At 44.8% G+C, this 20,559-nt stretch overlaps 1 protein-coding gene across 3 annotated transcripts in view; it reads right to left on the bottom strand.

Moving 5' to 3' along the window:
- Positions 1–20,559, bottom strand: part of STAC (SH3 and cysteine rich domain) — a 115,874-nt gene that overhangs the window by 15,103 nt on the left and 80,212 nt on the right. For all 3 annotated transcript variants that reach the window (XM_084753530.1, XM_084753531.1, XM_084753532.1), the window contains 4 exons: positions 20,364–20,479; positions 19,765–19,843; positions 13,204–13,268; positions 8,980–9,068 (listed from right to left, as the gene is read on the bottom strand). In XM_084753530.1, the coding sequence (XP_084609656.1) occupies positions 8,980–9,068; positions 13,204–13,268; positions 19,765–19,843; positions 20,364–20,479 (349 nt within the window). The remainder of the gene's footprint in view (positions 1–8,979; positions 9,069–13,203; positions 13,269–19,764; positions 19,844–20,363; positions 20,480–20,559) is intronic.

The raw sequence follows: 20,559 nt of genomic DNA, 5'->3' as shown, positions 1-20,559 counted from the left end.
TCTGAATTCTCAGTGGCAGGTGGTGTAAGCTGCTCTGATGTCCCAGTTACGGTAAGACCACTCTGTGGCATAGTGTTTTTATTTTTTAAAAATGTGTCGTCCCCGCTTGGAGGCTCTAGCTGGAGTTCTCTCAGCGCTCTTTATTTAGTGCTTGGTTAGCTCCACACTCCAGCGACTTCCTTTCCTCAGACTGTATTACTCTGGTGGCTTGCTTACCAGGCCACAACTCAGATCTCTCGCCCCAAGGTCAGGTACCAGACAATGACGGGCAGTCCCTAAACTCTGAAGCCTGACAAATTAAAGGGAGCCCCCCTCCCCAGGAAACCCCATGTCTTGGGGCACCTGAGCTTGCTGCTGTCCTAACTCCTGAGAACAAACTCTGTGTGGTTCTTCTTGCAGCCTTTTTTTTGTTCACAATTGTCCATTTTCTTTTCAAACCCTCTCAGCTTCGTTCTTTTCCTCCATGTATGCCATCCGAGAGCTGAACCACCACGCTAACCAACTCTACGCAGAGAGCCTTGCCCATCAGTTTGCGGAGAGCAGACGTCTAACACTTGGCGTCTCCCTGAGGAGGACACCTGTTGGCAAGAGCATGTTGTGCATAGAGCTACAGGCGGAACTACCTGAGTGTGGCTGGCTATGAGGAACCTTCTGGAAGCAGTTGGGGCAAAGGTTCTTGGGAGTGGAGATGCTCTCATTCTCTAACGAAGTCACTGTTTCTGAGAATAGCCCTTCCATTGTTGGGACAGCAGGAGGATTAGGGCCATCTTTGCCTTCTGTTTGGAAGTTAGAAAAAAAAATTATCTTGACTTCTTTATTTCTGCCTCAGTAGCGAAAGGAGACTCTAGGAGGTCCAGCTCATATTTTCTGAGAGCCTCTGACGAATATTCAAGTCTTGACTATGGACCAGAATCACAGAGGTGATGAGATTTCTCAAAGCCTCACTTTCCTTTTCTCAGCAGTTTCTGGTGGTGCCTCTATTTTCCTTTCAGACAAGTGCTTTATTTTCTACAAGTGAGATAAGGAGAGGAAAGGGCTTTGAGAAGCCTCCACAGACCTTAGAATCCCACATGGATGGGGTAGGCCTCTGAAGGAGTAGGGAGAGAGGCACCAGTTTTTGTTTTTAAATACTAAGTTGCGTTAATACTCACACAAAACATTTAGGCAGGCCCATATAAAGTGATGGCCACCATTGCTGTTAAGCCATTATTACAGCACTTCGGATGCTGGGAATCTCAAAGCAGAAGGCTGTAGACTGGAAGTTGACAGTGAGCTTCCTTCACGGATGAGCAACAAGTACCACAGGCACAGAACAAGGATGGAGGTGGATCCAGGCAAAACTCCCAGGCGCCTATGACTCTGATCCTGAGCTACCACATGCTATGCATTAAGTTTATATGTTATGCATAATAAATACATAATGATATATAGTTACTTTGCAAAGTTGTTATGTGGATTGAGTGAAAAAAAAAAAAACCAAGTGGAAGTCTCGGCACTATGAAATTGCTAATTCCTTCCCAAGCCTGCCATTTTCCACTTTGAGGAGAATAGATCTAGCAAGTGTGGTGTGCTTTCTCTCTCTCTCTCTCTCTCTCTCTCTCTCTCTCTCTCTCCCCCTCCCTCCCTCCCTCCTGTGGGTCTTTCAGTGCTTTCAGCGTTTCCTTGGCTGGTCTTGACCTTGGAATCTCTTGTCTCAGCCTCCAGTGCGTCTGGGATTACAGAGGCATAGCACTGTATACTGCTACACAGCCCTCATTAGTTTTGGTCAGGGACAATTGGTAATGAGATGCTTGCTTCCTTCGGTAGCAGCAGACCCTGGTCTTTGGAATGATCCAGAACTTAGGAGGCTCCTGCCTTTCTTCATGTAGACCCCATCTCCTCTCCCTTCCTCCTTCTGACCACAAAGTAGTATCAAAGCTGGGCTCAATAGTCAGCTCTCTTTGTGCCTCGACGCAGTGGCATTTTCTGTAGGTTTGAAGACAGCAGATATTCTGAAGGGGGGGACAATGCCCCCTGCATGAGGTGGGCACAGCCAAGGCACGTTTGTGCACGAGTCAGCAGGGACAGAGAGACTTGGCTCCATGGCTACCTGCAGGATGTCAAGCTGCCTCTAATGTTACTCACGGCTTTATCAAAATGCACGAGGGTTGCTCATATCACTCTGCAGGCATTTTCGACAGTTTTAATATTCCATACGCTAGCCTATTCATTAGACAGAGAGACGTCCGCATGAGCTTTCATCAACACCACCACTCAACCAAAAATGATGTACTTGAAAGAGCCAGCCAATGGGAGAAGCAAAAGGGACTAGCCAAATCACTCTGTTCACCTGAGAGTTAACTGTTGCTTTTTTTCATCAGACTCCGTTCTCAGTCTGCATTAATTTGGTTCAGAATTGTTTACAGTCCCAGCACATCAGGAACTCCTGGGCTCTGCAGCCTGATTTCCATCTCAAACCCCAGAGTCTTAAGGCTGTTTGCATTTCCCTCCAAGTCCATATTCTATCAAGAGCATTCAGTTAAAGGCCCATTTGGAAGGAATTTGGGAGATGTTCCTGAACTGTCATGGATCACGCTCTCTAGAACCTAATTGAGAGAGGCGTTTGGGTGAGAGGGAGCCTGCTAAACACATTAGTGACGTTTGGGAAGGTCTGGGTTTCTTGACATGGTACAGCGTCACAGAGTAATATGCATCAGAGACTTTCCTCAAATAGCCTTAATTGGATTTTGATGTCCTGGCGACTGTGAAGATTATTTTTAAATCAAATTGGTGCATTAGAATTACATTTAGTTTTAATTAAGTTGATGCATTTGCCAAGCAGTAATGTACTTAGAGAATGGAAATGAGACACCAGGGGAGTCTTCGTCTGTCTCATTTGTCTTGAGCATTCCTCCTTTCTTAGTTCACAGAGGGTGTGCACAACCGGCAAGGTGACGAACAGTAGAGTGGGCTAAAAGGCTAAAAGGTCATCAATACAGAACTGGGAAACTGGAGTGTGTGTGTGTGTGTGTGTGTGTGTGTGTGTGTGTGTGTGTGTGTGTGTGTGTGTGTTAGAGGGCACCTGGGGGTGTTGTTCCTCAGGAACTGTCTACCTTTGGTTTTTAAAACAGGGTCTCTCACTGGCATAGAGGTCACTGAGTCCTGGGATTACAAATGCATGTTACATGGCTCTGCTTTTGCATATACATGGGTTTTGGGAATTGGACTTATGCCATGCCAGTGAGCCAAGCATGTTGCTGCAGGAACTATCTCCCCAGCCCTCTACTCTGGGTTTGAGCCTGCCATTGGCCAATGACCGTCATAATTGCTTTCAAATCTAGAACACAATCAGAATTCAGGGGAACATTGAACCGCACAGACTTCCAGGCAGGACTTGATTTAGGGTGGAGGTCTATAGTGTCCCCAGGGATCCCCCCTTTAATAACATTCTCCATAGGATTCTTATGGTTTACAACCAACGGCTTTACTGTTCCAACCCGCCTTCTCCTCCAAAATACTGTTGTCTTGGGAAGCCTCACAGCTTTACTAAAAGGACACAGGATGTTTATGTTCCTTTAGTAATGTTGGGTTTAAAAACCGCAGACTTAGAAATGGACAGAATAGTCAGGTTATTGTCTTTCTTTTCAGTGGCTTTGTTATTTTTCACCTCGTGAAAGTTGTAGAAAACACAACAATGTGATTGCCACCATCCTTAGAAACACAGTAGGGTTGTGCCTACAGAATCTAGTCAGGGTACCCCATGATTTCCTGCACTTCTTGGATTGATTTGTAAATTCTCATCAGCAGTCCTTATTGTCCCCACACACATGATGCCCAGAGGGTCCTTGTCACCCAGGTGTGGCATCTTACCAGCCCTCCCATCTAGTAGTGAGTCAAAGAGTAATTTGGATGTATGAGACTCACCGTTCCACCCTAAGTGTAAACTTTCTGCAGCAAGAACATCACTTCAAGAGCACAGACTGCAGGTCACAGGCTGCGTGGGCTCAGGGGCCAAACCCAGTCCTGGTCAACCCACTGCGGAGGAACGTGCATGGTGAGCCAGGGCCACATGACTGTGCTGTCTAAGCTCACTGTCTAAAAACAAACTGAACAGGACGGATGACAGGTCCAGGCATGCAGGGACACCCCAGTGTTTTGCAGCACAGAAGGGTAACTGTGGTCCACAACGGTTACCTTTATGATGCTTTTTACGTCTAAAAACAGCCACTAGAGATGATTCCCAATATTCCCAACACAGAAATGATAAATCTTTAGGGCATTAGGTGTGACAATTAGCCCGCTTCAATCAGGATACACTGTATACGTTTACTAAGCTAGCATATAGTATCTTGCAAATGCATGTCCTCATGTGTCAGTGGAAAAAAAAAATTTAAGGCTGAGGAGAGAGCCCAGTTGGTCAGGAGCTGAGCTTGGTTCTCAGAGTTCATGTTAAAAACAAACAAAGAAAGCTGAGTGTGGTGGCACATGCCTGGAATCCCCGTGCTGGAGTAACAGAAGTAGGAGGATTACCTCAGGCTTGCTGACTAGCTAGCTTGACCAGCCTACTAGTCAAGTGTGAGAGCTTACTGCAAGAAATAAAAAGAAACACAAAGGCAGGCAATTCCTAAGAAATGCTACCTAAAGCTGTTCTCTGCCCTGCACAGGTTACATGTACATAGGCATGTACACACTCACACCCCTGCACACACATGGTGTCCACATACCCATATCCATATACACATTTAAGAAAATAAAAATAAAACAACTTGATTTCTTAAATCTTCATTTTTTTCCAGAGAGGACACTGACCAACATCAACAAAGGGTATAAGGTACAGCTGGGAGCAAAGCCAGTGTGGTCATCCTCTCTGGGCTCTGGGCTCCGTCTCTACTTTTCTGCCATTATTATTATTATTTTTTTCCTGGGAGTTGGTTTTTCGAGACAGGGTTCCTCTGTGTAGCCTTGGCTGTCCTGGACTCACTTTGTGGGCCTGGATGGCCTCAAACTCACAGAGCTCCACCTGCTTCTGCATCCCAGCGTCCTGGGATCACAGGCATGCGCCACCATGTGCAGCTTCTACTCATATTCTTGATGCTGCTTCTCCTACCCGGTCTCCCAGGAGACAAAGAACCACAAGCAGTATCACTGGCCTTCCCTGTAATGGGGGTTGACATTTGCTCCCCACTTGGTGCTACTTACTGGATTTCTCTAGCTCTAGAGGTTAAGTTTTTCCTCTTTATCCTTTACGCGCAAGCCTCACAGGCAGACCTCTGCAAGCTGGATGCCGATGCTGACCCCTTGGAGAACCTTCCTTGAAGTCCTAAGACGATTTAGGTGTCCCTCCAGAGTGGGCTATAGCACCAGATGTCCCCTGTCCTGCACCCCACACCAGATTGTAACTTCTGTTTGCCCCTCCCATGCCTTTGAGCACTATGACCCCTTGAGCTCAAACAGGGGACATTATAGACTACATCTTAGAAGAATCTGTATGTAGGTCAAAGTCACTTTCAATTCAATGTCAAATTTAGAGGAGATAAATTCAAGCCATCCACCTCCAGGGTCCTTACAGATCTTAGCTACCAGACTGATGATCCCTTGCTGTCATTCAGACACTGCTGACCAGACTGATGATCCCTTGCTGCCATTCAGACACTGCTGACCAGACTGATGATCCCTTGCTGCCATTCAGACACTGCTGACCAGACTGATGATCCCTTGCTGTCATTCAGACACTGCTGACCAGACTGATGATCCCTTGCTGTCATTCAGACACTGCTAACCAGAGTGATGATCCCTTGCTGTCATTCAGACACTGCTAACCAGACTGATGATCCCTTGCTGTCATTCAGACACTGCTGACCAGACTGATGATCCCTTGCTGTCATTCAGACTCACCCAGGGAATGTCAAGAGACTTGATGTTTCCAAGAGCCTGGTGATTCACAATCCGAAGTCCTTATTTGTGTTTCCCTCCAAATCTCCTTCTCTCTTTCTGCCACATAGTCATTAATTTATGTCTTCCTTAGACTTTAATAATATTGAAAAAGCAATTCCTTCCCCCCCCCCCCGCTTGACTCCTAAGATGTTCTCTATCCAAATCCTGCTGTCTCTTTTCCTCACTTGAAGAAAAATGGCCATTATCATATAAATCTGTTTGAAGAGAACTAATAAAAATGAAAATGACTTAGATGTGAAAAGTCAAAGTGGATTCCTTGAAATAGACACTACACGGTCACTGAAATATGTATTTGAACCTTTCACTCATCCATTTATTCTTTGTCCTTTACCTGCAAGTTTCTAAATGCCTTGTGTGTACTCTGTCATTTAAGTATCAGGATGATTTCCATGAAAAAGCAACCTGGCAAAGTCATATAGATTATTTCTACTGATATCTACTGATTGGTGCAAATGGAAGTAATGACTTTAAGCCATTGTTTTGGAAACTTCTCATCCTCACAGCAGTAGAGATATTGGGCCTTAGTTACATTGAAGGTAGAGTTTCCCAAGGGAGGTTACAGGCGTTACAGCAGAGATAACTAAATAATTCCAGAATTGTATGATACAAGTTAGGGTAAGCTCTCTGAAATAAACAATCCAGACAGAGTCACTAGACAGGGGGTAGGGGAGGCACAGCCAAGGGATACTGAGATAGAACCAAGAGGATGAAGAAATACAAGTAGACAGGTGCACATGCTCCTGAGCGTGTGTGATGGGGTAAGCAGGATGACACAGACCTACAGGAAGGTCCCCCTGTCAATGGTGCTGTGGTCCTTTGAAGGAAAAAGGACTGCAGATGAAACAGAAGCCATCTTGAGTCTGAACAAATAGTGTTTTAATCCAAAGACAATGGAGGGCACTGGGGCTTTGAAGCCAACCTGAGTACTATGAGGATTCTTCTCCGTGTTCATGGGTAGAGACTCAGTCAGCTTGTGTGGCTTTCTAGACACAAGGGGTCATATAATTGCATGAGTGATTCGCCTAGGACTTAAACCCAGGCCAACTGGCACCACGCTTTGCTTTCTTAAACATTCAGTGAATTCATGCTGTCTGTCTCTGTCTGCCTTTCCCCCTGTCTCCCACCTTCCCTCCATCTATCCCTCTGTTCTGAAAAGAAAGAATCTACTCTTGGAGCTCATTGGAGTTGGATACAGTGGCACATGCCTGTAATCCCATAGCCACTGGCTATCCTGAGCTACAGAGTGACACATGATCTCAAAACAAAACAAAACAACAACAACACAAAACTGAACTACATCAGAACTGAAATGGTAAAGCTTCTACAGTGTACTGGAAATGGTGACCTTTGAAACCACCTCGTTCTAGAAGGCCGGGCTTGATTGCCCTTATTGTCAACATGAGGGAGCTGAAGTATATAGTCAGGCTTTGTGCTCTGTTTTTAGATGAGAAGCAGACAGGGAATCCTTCCACCTGACTTGTTGGTTTAGATGCACCCACGAAAACTGCACCATGGCCTTGACCATTCCATGCTCTACCCATGGTGAGCAGTAGGGGGCAGTAGGGGACACAAAGGTGGAAACACAGAGAGCACGCAGCACCCTGAGCCTCTGCTGCAGAGAATGAATACTGAATACATTCTGAACATGGGGTTCAGGGGAGTCCCTAAGGCTGGCCAGAGGCCAGGAGGGACTGACTTCATTTTCCATGGTGAACTAACTGGCTTGGGGGATGCAATGACTGGGAGAGGCCCTGATCCATTGGTTGCTGGTGCCGGGAGGACAGTAAGTTAATAAGGAGGACCATGAGAGGTGATGCAACAACAGGGAAATGACCTGATCCATTGGTTGCTGATGTCAGTAGGACAGTAAGTCCTCTCATGGAGGAGCATGAGAGGTCTGCACCCCTGGCCTCTGGTAGGCAGAGCTTTCCTTGTTGCTAGGCAGATCCTTAAGGAAGTTACTGAACCCACGACTCATCTGCTCTGACTTTTGATGGCTGCTGTTGACAGCTGGGCCTTGTATTTGGTCCCCAAATTCATATTCCCAACACTCATGACACCTACTCCTTTGCTCTCTTTCCCAAGGAAGACACCTGGCATGCTCCCTCGGGTAAGTAGGCAGGCAAACAAGAATAGCGTCTAACCAAATGATTTTTCCCCCTTATGCTTTGAGGAGGAAAAGATAATTCACAAGTCTCAACTCCTTCAAGGAATTACACCCAGTCCTATCAGTGTTGCTTTGAATATGCTATTCAAACTCCTGGCTTTTAAAAATGGGAACCTACCATGCCTTGGTTTAAAAAAGGTAATAAACAAATAAATAAATAAATAAATAAATAAATAAATGTATGATTTATCACTTCCATCTTGCAGCCTACAAAATGCAGCCACTTGACTGCTGGGACTGAACAGCTCTGTTTGCCTGCAAGCAGATTGTAAATGTTGGAGTCGTGACCAGACACCTTCGCTTTTAATGGCCAGCAACCAACAAAAAATAAACACACAGAGTTACGACAGCCAGCACAAAGCCAGACATTCTTCAATGTCCCTGGTAACATTCAGTATTGCTCTGTAACTGGTGTTAAAAATCTGGAGAATTCAGAATACAGTTCTAACAAAGATGTGAGGCCAGCATACTTTAATCTTTAATTTATTTTTGGTGTGTCTGTTCATGTGTGTGCAGGTATGTTGTGTATGTGGGTATGGGTGGAGGACAAAGGAAAATTTTAAGGGTCATTCCTGAGGAAACATCCACCTTGCTTTTTGAGGTAAGATCTCTCAGTAGCCTGGAACTTCCTGAGTAGACTAAGCTGCTAGCCAAGGAATCCCAGAGGTCTACCCTCCTCCTCCTCCTCCTTCTCCTCCTTACTCGTATCCTCTTCCTCTTCCTCCTCTTCTTCCACTAAACAGGTTCTGGGGAATTGAACTCAGGCCCTTGTGCTTGCATGCAAGCATTTTACCAATTGAGTCATCTCCAGGACCTCACTGTAAATTCTACACACCCAAATGGCAATGTGTATATGTATATATATTTGTTTGTTTTACCTCATTTCCAAGTCTTCATTCTCCTGTGGTATAAATCTGTACAAGGCAACGTAGGTGTTCATCTGTAATGAGTCTTTGGAAAGAGGTCCCTGTCAGAGAAGATAAAGAAAAATGAGAGAGGAAAGAAAGAAAATAGACACGAAAATCTGACTGCCATGAAGTGTTCACTGCAGCTTTCAGGGGTCAAGAATCTGGTTGTTACTAAAGCTTCTCTCTCAGCTTACTTTATTTATTTATCTATCCATCTATTTGTTTGTTTATTTTGAGGCAGGGTTTCACTATGTAGCCCTCGCTGTCCTGGAACTCACTCAGGCTGGTCTCCAACTCAGAAATCTGCCAGCCTCTGCCTCCCGAGTGCTGGGATTCAAGGCCTGTGCCACCATGCCCAGTTCCTTAGCTTACTTTTAATCTTGGAATCAGACTCTACTGTAAGCTCTTTGCAATGGGTTGGACATGGCAGAAATAGTTATTTTTTTTCTTTGACATAGTTCTTCATGAAAAATGTCAGAAATGGAATATTTTCTTCCTATTTTTTTCATTTTCAAGCGCGAGCGTGTGTGTGTGTGTGTGTGTGTGTGTGATACACATGTGGGGCTCACACATGTGTGGGTGCATGTGCATGTGTATGCATGTGGTAGCCCAAGGCTTATGTTAGGACTCCACCTAATTACTCTTCCACCCTATGCATTGAGGCATGGTCTCTCAGCCAAACCCAGGGCTTGCAAATATCGCTCGTTTTGCTAATCAGCTTGTTTTGCAGATCCCTGTTACTGTGTCTTGAGGCTGGAGTTACAAGTGAGCCTCTGAGCCCTCTATTTTATGTGTGCGTCTAAATGTGTGTATGCATATATGCACCCCATACACACAGTGCCTGTGGGGGTCAGAAGAGGGCATCCGATCCTCTGGAGCTGGAGTTACAGATGGCTGTAAGCCACTTGATATGGTTTTTTTTTTTTTTTTTTGGTTTTTTGGTTTTTTGAGACAAGGTTTCTTTGTGTAGCCTTGGCTGTCCTAGACTCGCTTTGTAGACCAGGCTGGCCTCGAACTCACAGCGATCCGCCTGCCTCTGCCTCCCGAGTGCTGGGATTAAAGGCGTGCGCCACCACGCCCGGCCTAGCCACTTGATATGGATGCTGGGAGCTGAACGCAGGTCTTCTGGAAGGGTGCTGCGCTGGCAATTTTTATGTCAGCTTGACACAAGCTAGGATCATCACTGGAGAAGAAGGAGCCTCAAGTGAGAAAATGCCCCTTTAAGATTAGGCTCTGTGCAAGCCTGTAGGGCTTAATTAGTGATTGACGTGGGAGGGCCCAGCCCATTGTGGGTGGTGCCAGCCCTGGGTGGGTGGTCCTGGGTTCTATAAGAAAGCAGGCCAAGCAAGCCATGGGGAACAAGCCAGTAAGCAGCACTCCTCCAGGGCCTCTGCATCAGCTCCTGCCTCCAGGTTCCTGCCCTGTTTGAGTTCCTGTCCCGACTTTCTTCCAAATGAGCAGTGATGTGGAAGGGTAAGTCAAATAAACACTTCCTTTGGTTGTGGTGTTTTATGGTAGCAGTAATAACCTTGGCTGGAACAGAACTTGGTACCAGGGTAGTGGGGTATTGCTGTAACAGACCTGACCATGTGGTTTTGGGAGAATTGTGGAAGGACTTTCAAACTTTGGGCTGGGAAAGCCACTGAGTGTTCCGAGTTTCGTGAACTGTCCTGTGGAAGCTTGGAAGATAAGAATATTGAGAACAGTGCAGACAGTGGGGGTCCAGCCTGTTGTGAACTTTCAGGGGGGGGGAGTTTGTGAGACTCTTTTAATGACTTTTTCAGGGCCACTGGTATTTTGAGTTAAGACTCTGTGGTTCTGGTAAGCTGGGGCTGAAGAATCAGCTACGATGAACAAGATACCAGAACCACTGAAGTAAAACTTTTATTTTACCAGGACAATTGATGCTGGTCAGCTGGGGCTGAGAAATTAGTGGCAATTCAGAAGAGGCTAGCACCACTGAGGTGAAAGCTTCTGGGAGGGGTTTCCTCAGAGTTAGCGCAAGCAAGCTGTGTGCTGGCAGCTGGACTTGGTAGTTTAATCGTCACCCAGGTGGTGCTAGTTTTGAAAGTGTAAAGGGGTCATGGAGAACAACTGAGGCTTGGCACTGTGGCAGGCTTAGAGTCCTTGAAGAGAGCCCAGGAGAGGCTATGGACAAAAGTGCAGCCCAGCTGCACAAGAGACCCCAGCACTTTGGAGATGCCAGTACCATGGCATGACTCACAGAAGCAGGTGGGTGGGGTGGAGCCAGCCTGAGCCTAGGAGACATGGTAGGTGTGCTGCTGAAGTGACCCAAGCCCTTCCAAGGAGCCCAAAAGATCATTAGTCAGTCCCAGACATTGGAATCGAGTGGTTTACACTGTTCGAGTTTGATTTTTGCTTTGTTCAGATTGTGACTGTGTCCTGGTTCCCCCCAACTTTTCAAGAAAGAACGTGCTTAAGCTTAATTTTGATTTTAGGAGCCCACAGTTGAGAGATTTAAAACTTTAAAAAGAGATTTTTTGATTTTTAAGGATCCGGAATATTTTAAAGGGAGTGAATTTTTAATGTGTTTGAATTTATAAAGACTGTGGGACTTTTAAAAGTGTGAGGTCTTGGGGATGGCGCATAGGAAAGGAAAGGTTGTGGCTTAACAGTGATGATGCGTTTTGTGTCAAGATGACCAGGAGTTGGTTGTGCTGGCTAGTTTTGTGCCAACTTGACACAAGCTGGAGTCACTGGAGAAAAGGGATCCTCTTTTCAGAAAACCCCTCCATAAGGGCAGGCTGTAGGCAAGCATGCAGCATATTTCCTTAATTAGTGATTGACATGGGAGGGCCTGGTCCATTGCAGATGGGTTACCCCTAAGACAGTGGTTCTAGCTTCTGTAAGGAGACAGGCTGAGCAAACTGTGGAGTTTTTTTTTTTCACAGAAATAGTAATAACAATCTTATTTAGAACAGGCAGGAAGTGCTCTCAACCACTGAGCCATCTCTCTGACCCCTAAAACTGGCTTTTACCAGTTAGTTGAAAGTTGTTGTATGCTACATCAAAGAGCCCCGTGTGCGTTCGTGTGGTGAGGAAAAAGCGCAGATTTTTGGCATTGGGTTGGTAGTTTATATTGTAGTGTACCACCACTGTCTACTGACTTTGAATCCTTGAAAATATGATAATAAAATCTGACAATTTTGATAGCTAACTGGCTGCCCAGCTTTTAACTACTTGCATTAATATAACTAGACTTCACTGCAACCTTGTTAGGTAGGTTTTAGTATAGTCCTCAATTTATTACACTATAAAGGAGTCTTGTAGTGCCATATAAATATCAGCTTTTATAACTAACCAAGAAACTGTATTGCCATAGATACATTTATATTTTATAGTTATACAAGCTAAAATGATATATTACATACATGAGGCTGCATAATACTTTTGAGTATATTACCTAATATAATAAGTACATCTTCTTTATGAATAAAGAAACATAAGCCTTGCCCACAGTTATATTATATTGTAGCCTTTTGAACCCATGATTTTCTCTGCTACTATTTTTAAAAATGTATTTATTCATTTGTATGGATAGCACTTGTACTCCAAAGTATACATGTTGGGGGCCAGAGGGGAACTTGGAGAATTGGTCTTCTGCTTTCGCCCCTGTAGCTTCCAGGGACTGAACTCAGGTCGGAAGACTTGGCAGCAAGCTCCTCTCGCCCACTGAGCCATGTCACAGGCCCTTCACTCCACTGTAATTTAAAGCTCAGGTACTTTGGGACAATCTCGTTTTGAATCTATTGTGACTGTGTGTGTATATATGAGCAGACATATCTAATAGAACACCACGTGCTTGCAGAGCATACAATGTAATCACAATATGATTTGGTGATTAACACATTATAAAGTACTTCTTAACTTGCAGTAACATGTGACGGGAAATTGTGCATGTCATTAGTACAATGTTTATGCTTTTTTACATTTTATGCACTGTGCCACTTCCGTTCTGTGCTATGTATTAAGTGACATGTCAGTATGCTTCATTGGCACTTCTTGTCAGACATGTTAGATTTTTTTTTTCAAATGATTTTAAAAGACAGTTTGACATGAAACTGTGCCAAAAGCCCACCCTGCCCCCAAGGGATTTTGTAATCCACTTGGGTGATGGTTGGCAGTTTGATGCAGGAAGTCTCAGGTGACCTGTGATCGATGATTGCTACATACCTGGTGGTTTATGGCCTTAGCTTGGTCTCTGAAGTCGTCGGTACCGTTTTCTGGATATGTAAACACTGAGGAAGGAAGAGAGCACAGGTATTTTGTGTGGCTGATGTTTGGGGACATGGATGAATGGCCTGTTTTGTTTATTCCCTGAACTGCAGCTTCTCATTGGCTGTTTCCTGCCCATCCCCTTCCTTACCTCCCTACCTTCATTCTTCCTTCAGAGACGTTTTCCCTGCCTCCTTTTGCAGCATCCAGCTGTCCTCAAGTCAGCATCCCCTATAGGCCTCCGACAGTCTGTGTGTACTTGGTGATACATCCCCACCATCACTGGCCAAGTGTGTACTTGAAACTGTTTTGTCTCTTTCCGTCAGAAGCAGAAGTGTGTTCACTGTGTGGAATCTCTTGAAAAGACAACCTTGTTGCCTTTGAATATGTATATACCTTTCCTAAACACCAGATTTTTAAAGATTCAGTATCATGATGCTAGCTTCCTACTGCCACATTCCTAAAGTCTACATTCTGTTTTGAAGATGTAAAGCTTTAAACTTCAGAGCAACCCCCGATTTCTCACATCCAATGTGCCAAGGCTATTGCCCCAGTTTTAAAAAAATTTTTTGAGCTTATTTTCGGAATGTGTAATTGTCTGTAATTTGCATTGAAGACATCACCCTGGCGGCCTTGCCTTTGACAACGAAGCCTCTTCAGCTGGGTAGTTCTCACTGTCCAGATGTACACTTGCCTAGAGTTCTTCACAGAAACTCAGTGAGCTTGACTTGCCAGGTCTGGTCCAGTGACCATGGCTGGCTTGTCATTCTCACTAGATCTTCTCTACAGTGACCTGAGGCAAATGGTTCCAAATTTAGGCCACAAGGTTTTGGTTGTAAATTAATCTGCCACTAGGGATGGCTTAGCATTTTATAATAGCATGTTTATTATTCGCTCTTTTATTTCCCTTTACAATATTAAGAAGATCCTGGTACAGGATAGTATATACCACAGGAATCCATATAACTCGGCTCACTGGTGTTCTGATTCTCTCTATTGTTCATTATTCACTTAGTTTTGTAAAAATTACACTCTGTGCGTGCATGTGTGTGTGTGTGTGTGCGCGCGCGCGCGTGTGTGCACGTGCATGCATATATGTGTATACATGTGTGTGTGTGTGTGTGTGTGTGTGTGTGTGTGTGTGTGTTATATACCATATGAGCCTTTGGAGATCAGAGGACAGCTCCCACCATGTAGGGCCTAGGGACTGAACTCAGGTTGTCAGGCTTGGATTCAGGCTCTTTTACCCACTGAGCCATCTCACCAGAGTCTCCACTGTTGTTAAAATAGACTGAGGAACTTCTATGTTAAAACACACATTCAAAGCGAGAGTCCCCGCAGAAGTACCGAGGAGTCTGAACTGTTCGGTGTACTCAGTATATAACTCCAGAGTTTACGGATACGTTTCATTTCACAAGGATGCTCAAGGTGTCCGTGTGCTACCAGTGGTGCAGCTCTGAGCTGTGAGTTGGTCCCTCTCCACAGAGTTTGCCTGAAACATTTGGGTACTTAACTTGGTGTTTACCTGTTGAAACAGGGCAGAGACCTTGCAACATCCCTTTTTGGTATTACGTCATCTAAAATCCTGGTGTAAACATTTGATTCTGTATGTATGAAACTATATTCTTGCCAAAAGAATATTAAAGATTGGAATGGGAACATGCAAAAGAGGTTCTAAAGAAGGGGGTCCTATCAAGTTAGTCCACCGTGTCCCATTTGGACTGATTGTACAGTTTTTTGAATTTCATATTCTTTTAGCCTGTGATTGAATATCTGTCTGAGCTTCTAGGTCAAAATGTGTATCACTGACGTGAACCTATTGAGAAAATTATTTGAAGTGGCCTTAAGAGTTTGTTTTCAGATATGTAATCAAAACAGAAGGTCTGGAGTTACAGGCGGTTGTGAGCCACCCAACATGGGGTGTTGGTGATGAAATCTGGGTGCGTGCTGGAAACTGAACTCAGGTCCTCTGCAAGAACAGTATGCTCCCAACCCCAAACTGCTTCCAAGACTGTGATATGCAGAAAAAAAAATAAGACCAAATGTGCATATAACAAAACTGCGTATACCACCCAACCGTGTATACCACACACCTGCGTATGCCACACACCTGTGTATACCACACACCTGTGATACCACACAACCCAGTATATAACGCATCTGCCTGTTGCACAACCTGGTATATACCACACAACCATGTACTGCACAACTGTATACTGTACAACCGTGTGTACTACACGGCTTTATACTGCACAACTGTTAGTTTTGCTACTTGAAAGTTTTTTTTTTTAATGAAAGATAATTTTGTTATTTATCTCATGACAAATGTTTAATAAAAATTGTGTCCAATGTGCAAGGGAGTTTTGCTGTTCATTGCTGAGAAGCAAAGGGAATCTTCCTTTTGGCCACATCCTGAAGGACTCCCTTTTTCATTTCCCACTTTCTGTCATTTTCACTTTTTGTTTCCTGAGCTGATGGCTTTTCTGAATTAGTGAATTGTCTGATATGAACCCAAATTTGAGTTCTTGGGCCAATTCCAGTGTCGTTGTCACAGTGCCTTTTAACGGTACGTCCCTTGGCTCTGCCCATGATGATTTTATCTCAGACTTTTGCATCCATATTTAAGAGAGAGCGGCCAGCGATTTTTCCCTTCTCCGACCTTGTTTGGTTTTGAAGTCAGTATTATAATAACCTCGTAAACCAAGTCAGAGAATGTGGCTGCCCTTCCTCCTTGCTGCACTTTCGTTTCTCGGAAAGAGTTTATGTAATGTGGAGATTTGCCTATTCCTTAAATGTTTGGTAGAATTTACCTATGAAGTGGTCCAGCCTTGTTTTTTTGTTTTTGTTTTTTTTTTTTGTTTTTGTTTTTTTTTCCATGTAAAACTTTTAACGTTGACTTGGTTTAGAATGACTGGGTTTCTGCTCCGTCGTCCTGCACCGGGCCTCCTTCACTCTCATCTTTTGTGTATCAGCTCCTTTAGAAGAAGATTTTCCAGCTTTTCAGTGAGACTTTGGTCATAGCAGCCTTTCCTTTGGGGTGTGTTTTGTTCCCTTTTGGTTGTGGTGTCTCAGTCCTCTGCTCTCTTCATCTTGAAAGTTGTTAGAGCTTACAAACTTTATTCTCCGTGCTATCCTCTCAGGGTTTATGGCCCTGTCTTTGCAATTTAATGATGTCTGCTCTTATCTTTATTATTACTATCTTCAGGCCTTTTATGGATGGAGTGTCATATTTTGTTTTCTGACTTTTTATTAACATGTATTTTATTAACGTGTTCATGTGTGTGTGTCTGTGTGTGTGTGCGTGCGCACGTGCATATGTACATGCACACGTGTGCGTAAGCGCATGTGTGAGCACGTGCGTGCTCTGGAGGATGACTTGGGGTATCATTCCTAAAGATTGCTTTCCTTTTCATCGATTGGCTCCTTGTTTTCACTTTTAGCATTCAATTTTTTTTTTTGCTAGCTTTTTTAGTTTGGAAAACTTACACTATTTTATTATTCCTTGTGTGGTTGCCTTGGGTCTTTAATGAAGCAAATTTTAATAAACTCTAAAGTGAAATATTTTTAAAGCTTCCCTCAAACAGCATGAGGATCTCTGAATTCCAGTTGTCTAGTTACAGACTGACACTTAGTTTATCAACAGCTTTTAAAATCACCATTGCTTTTTAAAAAGGTAGCCAATGTTTGCCTAGCATTAGCTATGCATTTGTCACCGTTTTCACCTTTATTTACTAGTGTTGCATGTGTATATACACGACGTGAAGGTGGCATGCGTGTGGAGGTCAGAGGACAACTTTTAGGGTCCTGTTTTCTCCTTAATCCATAGTTGGGGCTGGGGATTGAACTGACAACGGCTTGAATGGCAGGTGCCTCTACTCATGGAGCCATGTCACTGTCCCTACACCGTCCCTACACTCTCTTTGCTTTTCATTGCTTCTTTTCTCAGGGAATTTGTAGTAGTTGCTTTAGTTATGATTCCATGTTAAGAGTCCTCCCTCCCTCCCTCCCTCCCTCCCTCCCTCCCTGCCCTCCTCCCTCCCTCCCTCCTAAAGAGGCCATTTTACTGCTTTTAGCTTCAGCTGTCACCTGTAAGCAGCTCTTCGTATCATTTTCGCTCTTCCTCTGTGTGTAATCTGCCTTTCAGTCGACATCAGTACTTGCCATCCTTGAAGTCCTGCTGTGTCACAGAGATGCCTAGGTGTGGCTCAGAGGGGTGGTTCTGTGTGCTCTCAGCCAGAATGTTCTCTCCCATGTCTGGGGATGCACTTCTAGAGTGGCAGTTGGACCACGTTGGGATGCGCCACTTGCTTTCCCTTAACAGCCTTACTCGGGCCTCTGTTGCCCTCAGTACTCATTATTTCTTGGCTCCATATTTCTAGATGCTGTTTCTCTCTTCAGCTGTGTCTAATTTCTGATTTAAGACAACCCCATCTCTGCTTTATGATATTCTAGATGCTCTTTGAAGTTTTCTCAAATGTTCATATCTGATAACCTTTTGTTCTTTTGTTTTATTTTTTGGTTTATATTTAGCATTTTAAACATAAATTTAAACATAAATCCTGTTTGGTGATTTTGACATATTTGCCTCTAAGGCTCTGATCATAATATTAACCGATCCTGCTAGTTCTCCCTGATAGTAGCGCATTTTCCTGTTTGGTGAATTTTGATTGCTAAATTATGTTTGTTGAAAGCTTACTGTGGGGAGTGTTTGAGTTCTTAATTTAGATTTTGTAGACAGGAGTTACCCTTGCATCTGTTGCACAAATTATGACCCGATCAGTTGACAATTTAAACAAAAATCCTAATTATTTTGCCTTGCTCATACAGAGAACATGGATTTGAGAAGGAACGCGCTCTCTGTCTCTCTTCCTCTCTCTCCTATTCCCCCCCCCCCCCCGCCTTCCTTCCACTGTCTTGTTCCGTCCTGTTTTCTCTCCCCTCCTCCCAATTTAGAATTGAGATCTAGAAGCAGCATGTACTAAATGTTTAAAAGCAAAGTTTGCTTGTTTTTCTTTCTGGGCAAAAGTTCTTCACCAAAAGCAAACTGAGGAACACTGGGCTTTGTGACATCCACAAGTAGATGTGACCAGCTCAGTCGTTTTGGAAGAAAACTTCTAAGAATGTGTATTGCTCATGTCCTGTACCCTGCTCCTCTTCCAAGAAAACCATGATCAATATGACTATTGTGAAACGCAGCTGTCGGAGGCTTCTGGGAAGGCTGTTATCTGGCCGTTTGAGCAGAAACAGGCAGCTGGCTTTTGCTTTTCCGTTTGCTTATGGGCTTTGCCCTCTAACTGCGTTTCTGCTACACACTGTTAAGAGCTCAGCTCGTGTTGGTACCATTTTCCTGTGTGATGGTGAGGAGCTCCATGAAGCGATTTGATCCTTTGTGATTGTAGCGAGTTAGATTCTTACAGATCTGGAGCCACATCGTCCTGGGCTACTTCTAGCCCCCTTAAGAGGTATTTATCACTAGCCTCTGTGTTTGACCTCACATCCTTGGGACTGTGAAATAAAATCCTATCTGGAAGGGAAACACCCAGCTTCCACCAAGCCAAAGGCTGAGGATGTCTTCAGCTAGTTAAAACCCCAGCTGAGACTCCCTGCGTTTGCTGTAACCTGCCTAGCTGATATTCCTATACTGCCCTACACTCTGTGTGTATGTGTGTGTGCATGTGTGTGCATGTGTTTGTATGGGTGTGTACAGGTGACCACAGAGGCATGAAAGGGGCATCAGATCCACTGGAGTTGTAGGTTCCATGAGCTGCCTGATATATGTGCTAGAATCCAAACTCTGCCATATTGGTGCAGCAATCAGTGCTCCTCACCACTGACCCAACTCTCCAGCCCCTATAGGTTTTTTTTTTTATGTGTGTGCTTGCACATGCATGATCATATATGTGTGGGTACAGATGTGTGTAGAGGTTGGAGGGTGCATGTGTGCCAGTGTTTTCAGAAGCTGATGTGGCTGACCTCTGCTGTCATTCCTCGGGTACCATCCACTTTTTTCTCATGTGGATTCTGGACACTGATCTCAGGTCCTGTGCTTTCAAGGCAAGCGCTGACTGGGCTCTTTTCCCCCACCCCACCCCCACACGGTGGTTTTTGCATTTTAACAATCTCCTGGAAGGACTGGAATGTGGAATGTGGTCCCTTCTCCTCTGACTGCCACCACCGCCCACCTGAACAGGTACCTCAGACGTGTTACAAAGTAATGTTAGGTTTTTCAGTTCTAATCTGGGTCTATGGAGGAAAAATTCACTCACAAAAGGGTTGTAAACAACTCCCAAGCCCATTAATGGCCCAGGCCTGTAGGTCTGAGAACATAGGATGTAGGGAAATGGAATCAGAGCACTGGAATTGCCTGGGAAGGACACCCACTTTCTTTCCAGAACAGTAGAACTCGGCCATGTCATATTCCAGAGTGAGCAGATGATGAGAGGAGAATGGAAAAAATGGACCTAGCCCCTGGCAACCCCGGCAGCATGCTCAGCTCTGGGGAGGGCAGTGTCCACTCACCACTGTTGCTGCGTGTCCTGAGGTCACAGCTGTCTCCTGACCCATCAGCCTCTTCAGGAACCTCCCCGAGCTCTGAGGTCTTGGAGGAAAGAGGAGGAGACAGCACAGAATAAGCCAGCGAGCCATGTTGTGTCGTGGGCCAACCGAGTAGAACTTTAACGTCGGTGCCGGAGCTAAGGAGGGACTTGCATGGCATTTGTGAATTTCTAGCAGTTGTACGTGGTCGTCACTGATTGACATGTTAAGGGGCATACAGTTGTCCACGCATACTCACACACCTGGGCATGGCTTTTCCTTAAGTCACATTTAGCGCCATTTCTATGGTTCTTCCAGTAGATGAACTGACATCGCCTTTTGAATGTCGAATGAAAATGATACTCTGTCCCGGAGGAGGTCAGGGTTTAGGTGCCTTACAACATCACGGATTGTAAGAGACTGGGGGCTGGCTCAGTTGGTAAAGTGGGGCCTGTGACTGGCTTTTATGTGGGTTGGGGATCAACCTTGGGTCTTCTTGCTTGCCCCACCAGCACTTGACAAGCTTAGCCATCTCCTCAGGTCCCGCCCAGACACTTTAGGGAACCGGAAATGAGGTCAGTTACCGAGGTTCTGGGAGGTGAGTCAGAGCCGCTGCCTGAGCCGCCTTTCTTTGTTCTCTGGGCCAGGGATGTGCCAAATCGGAGGGCCTCGTACACTGGGTCCACCTTATTGCCACAAGCTGCAAAAGAAGAAAATACCTATGTCAGCGGCGCTCTGTCGTCCTCTCCCCCTGACTTGGGAAGCCAGATCTCGGCTGAA

This window comes from Acomys minous (genome assembly GCF_964271855.1).
Source record: "Acomys minous genome assembly, chromosome: 13".
NCBI classification, from domain to species: domain Eukaryota; kingdom Metazoa; phylum Chordata; class Mammalia; order Rodentia; family Muridae; genus Acomys; species Acomys minous.
This window is presented reverse-complemented; position numbering and strand designations above follow the sequence as displayed.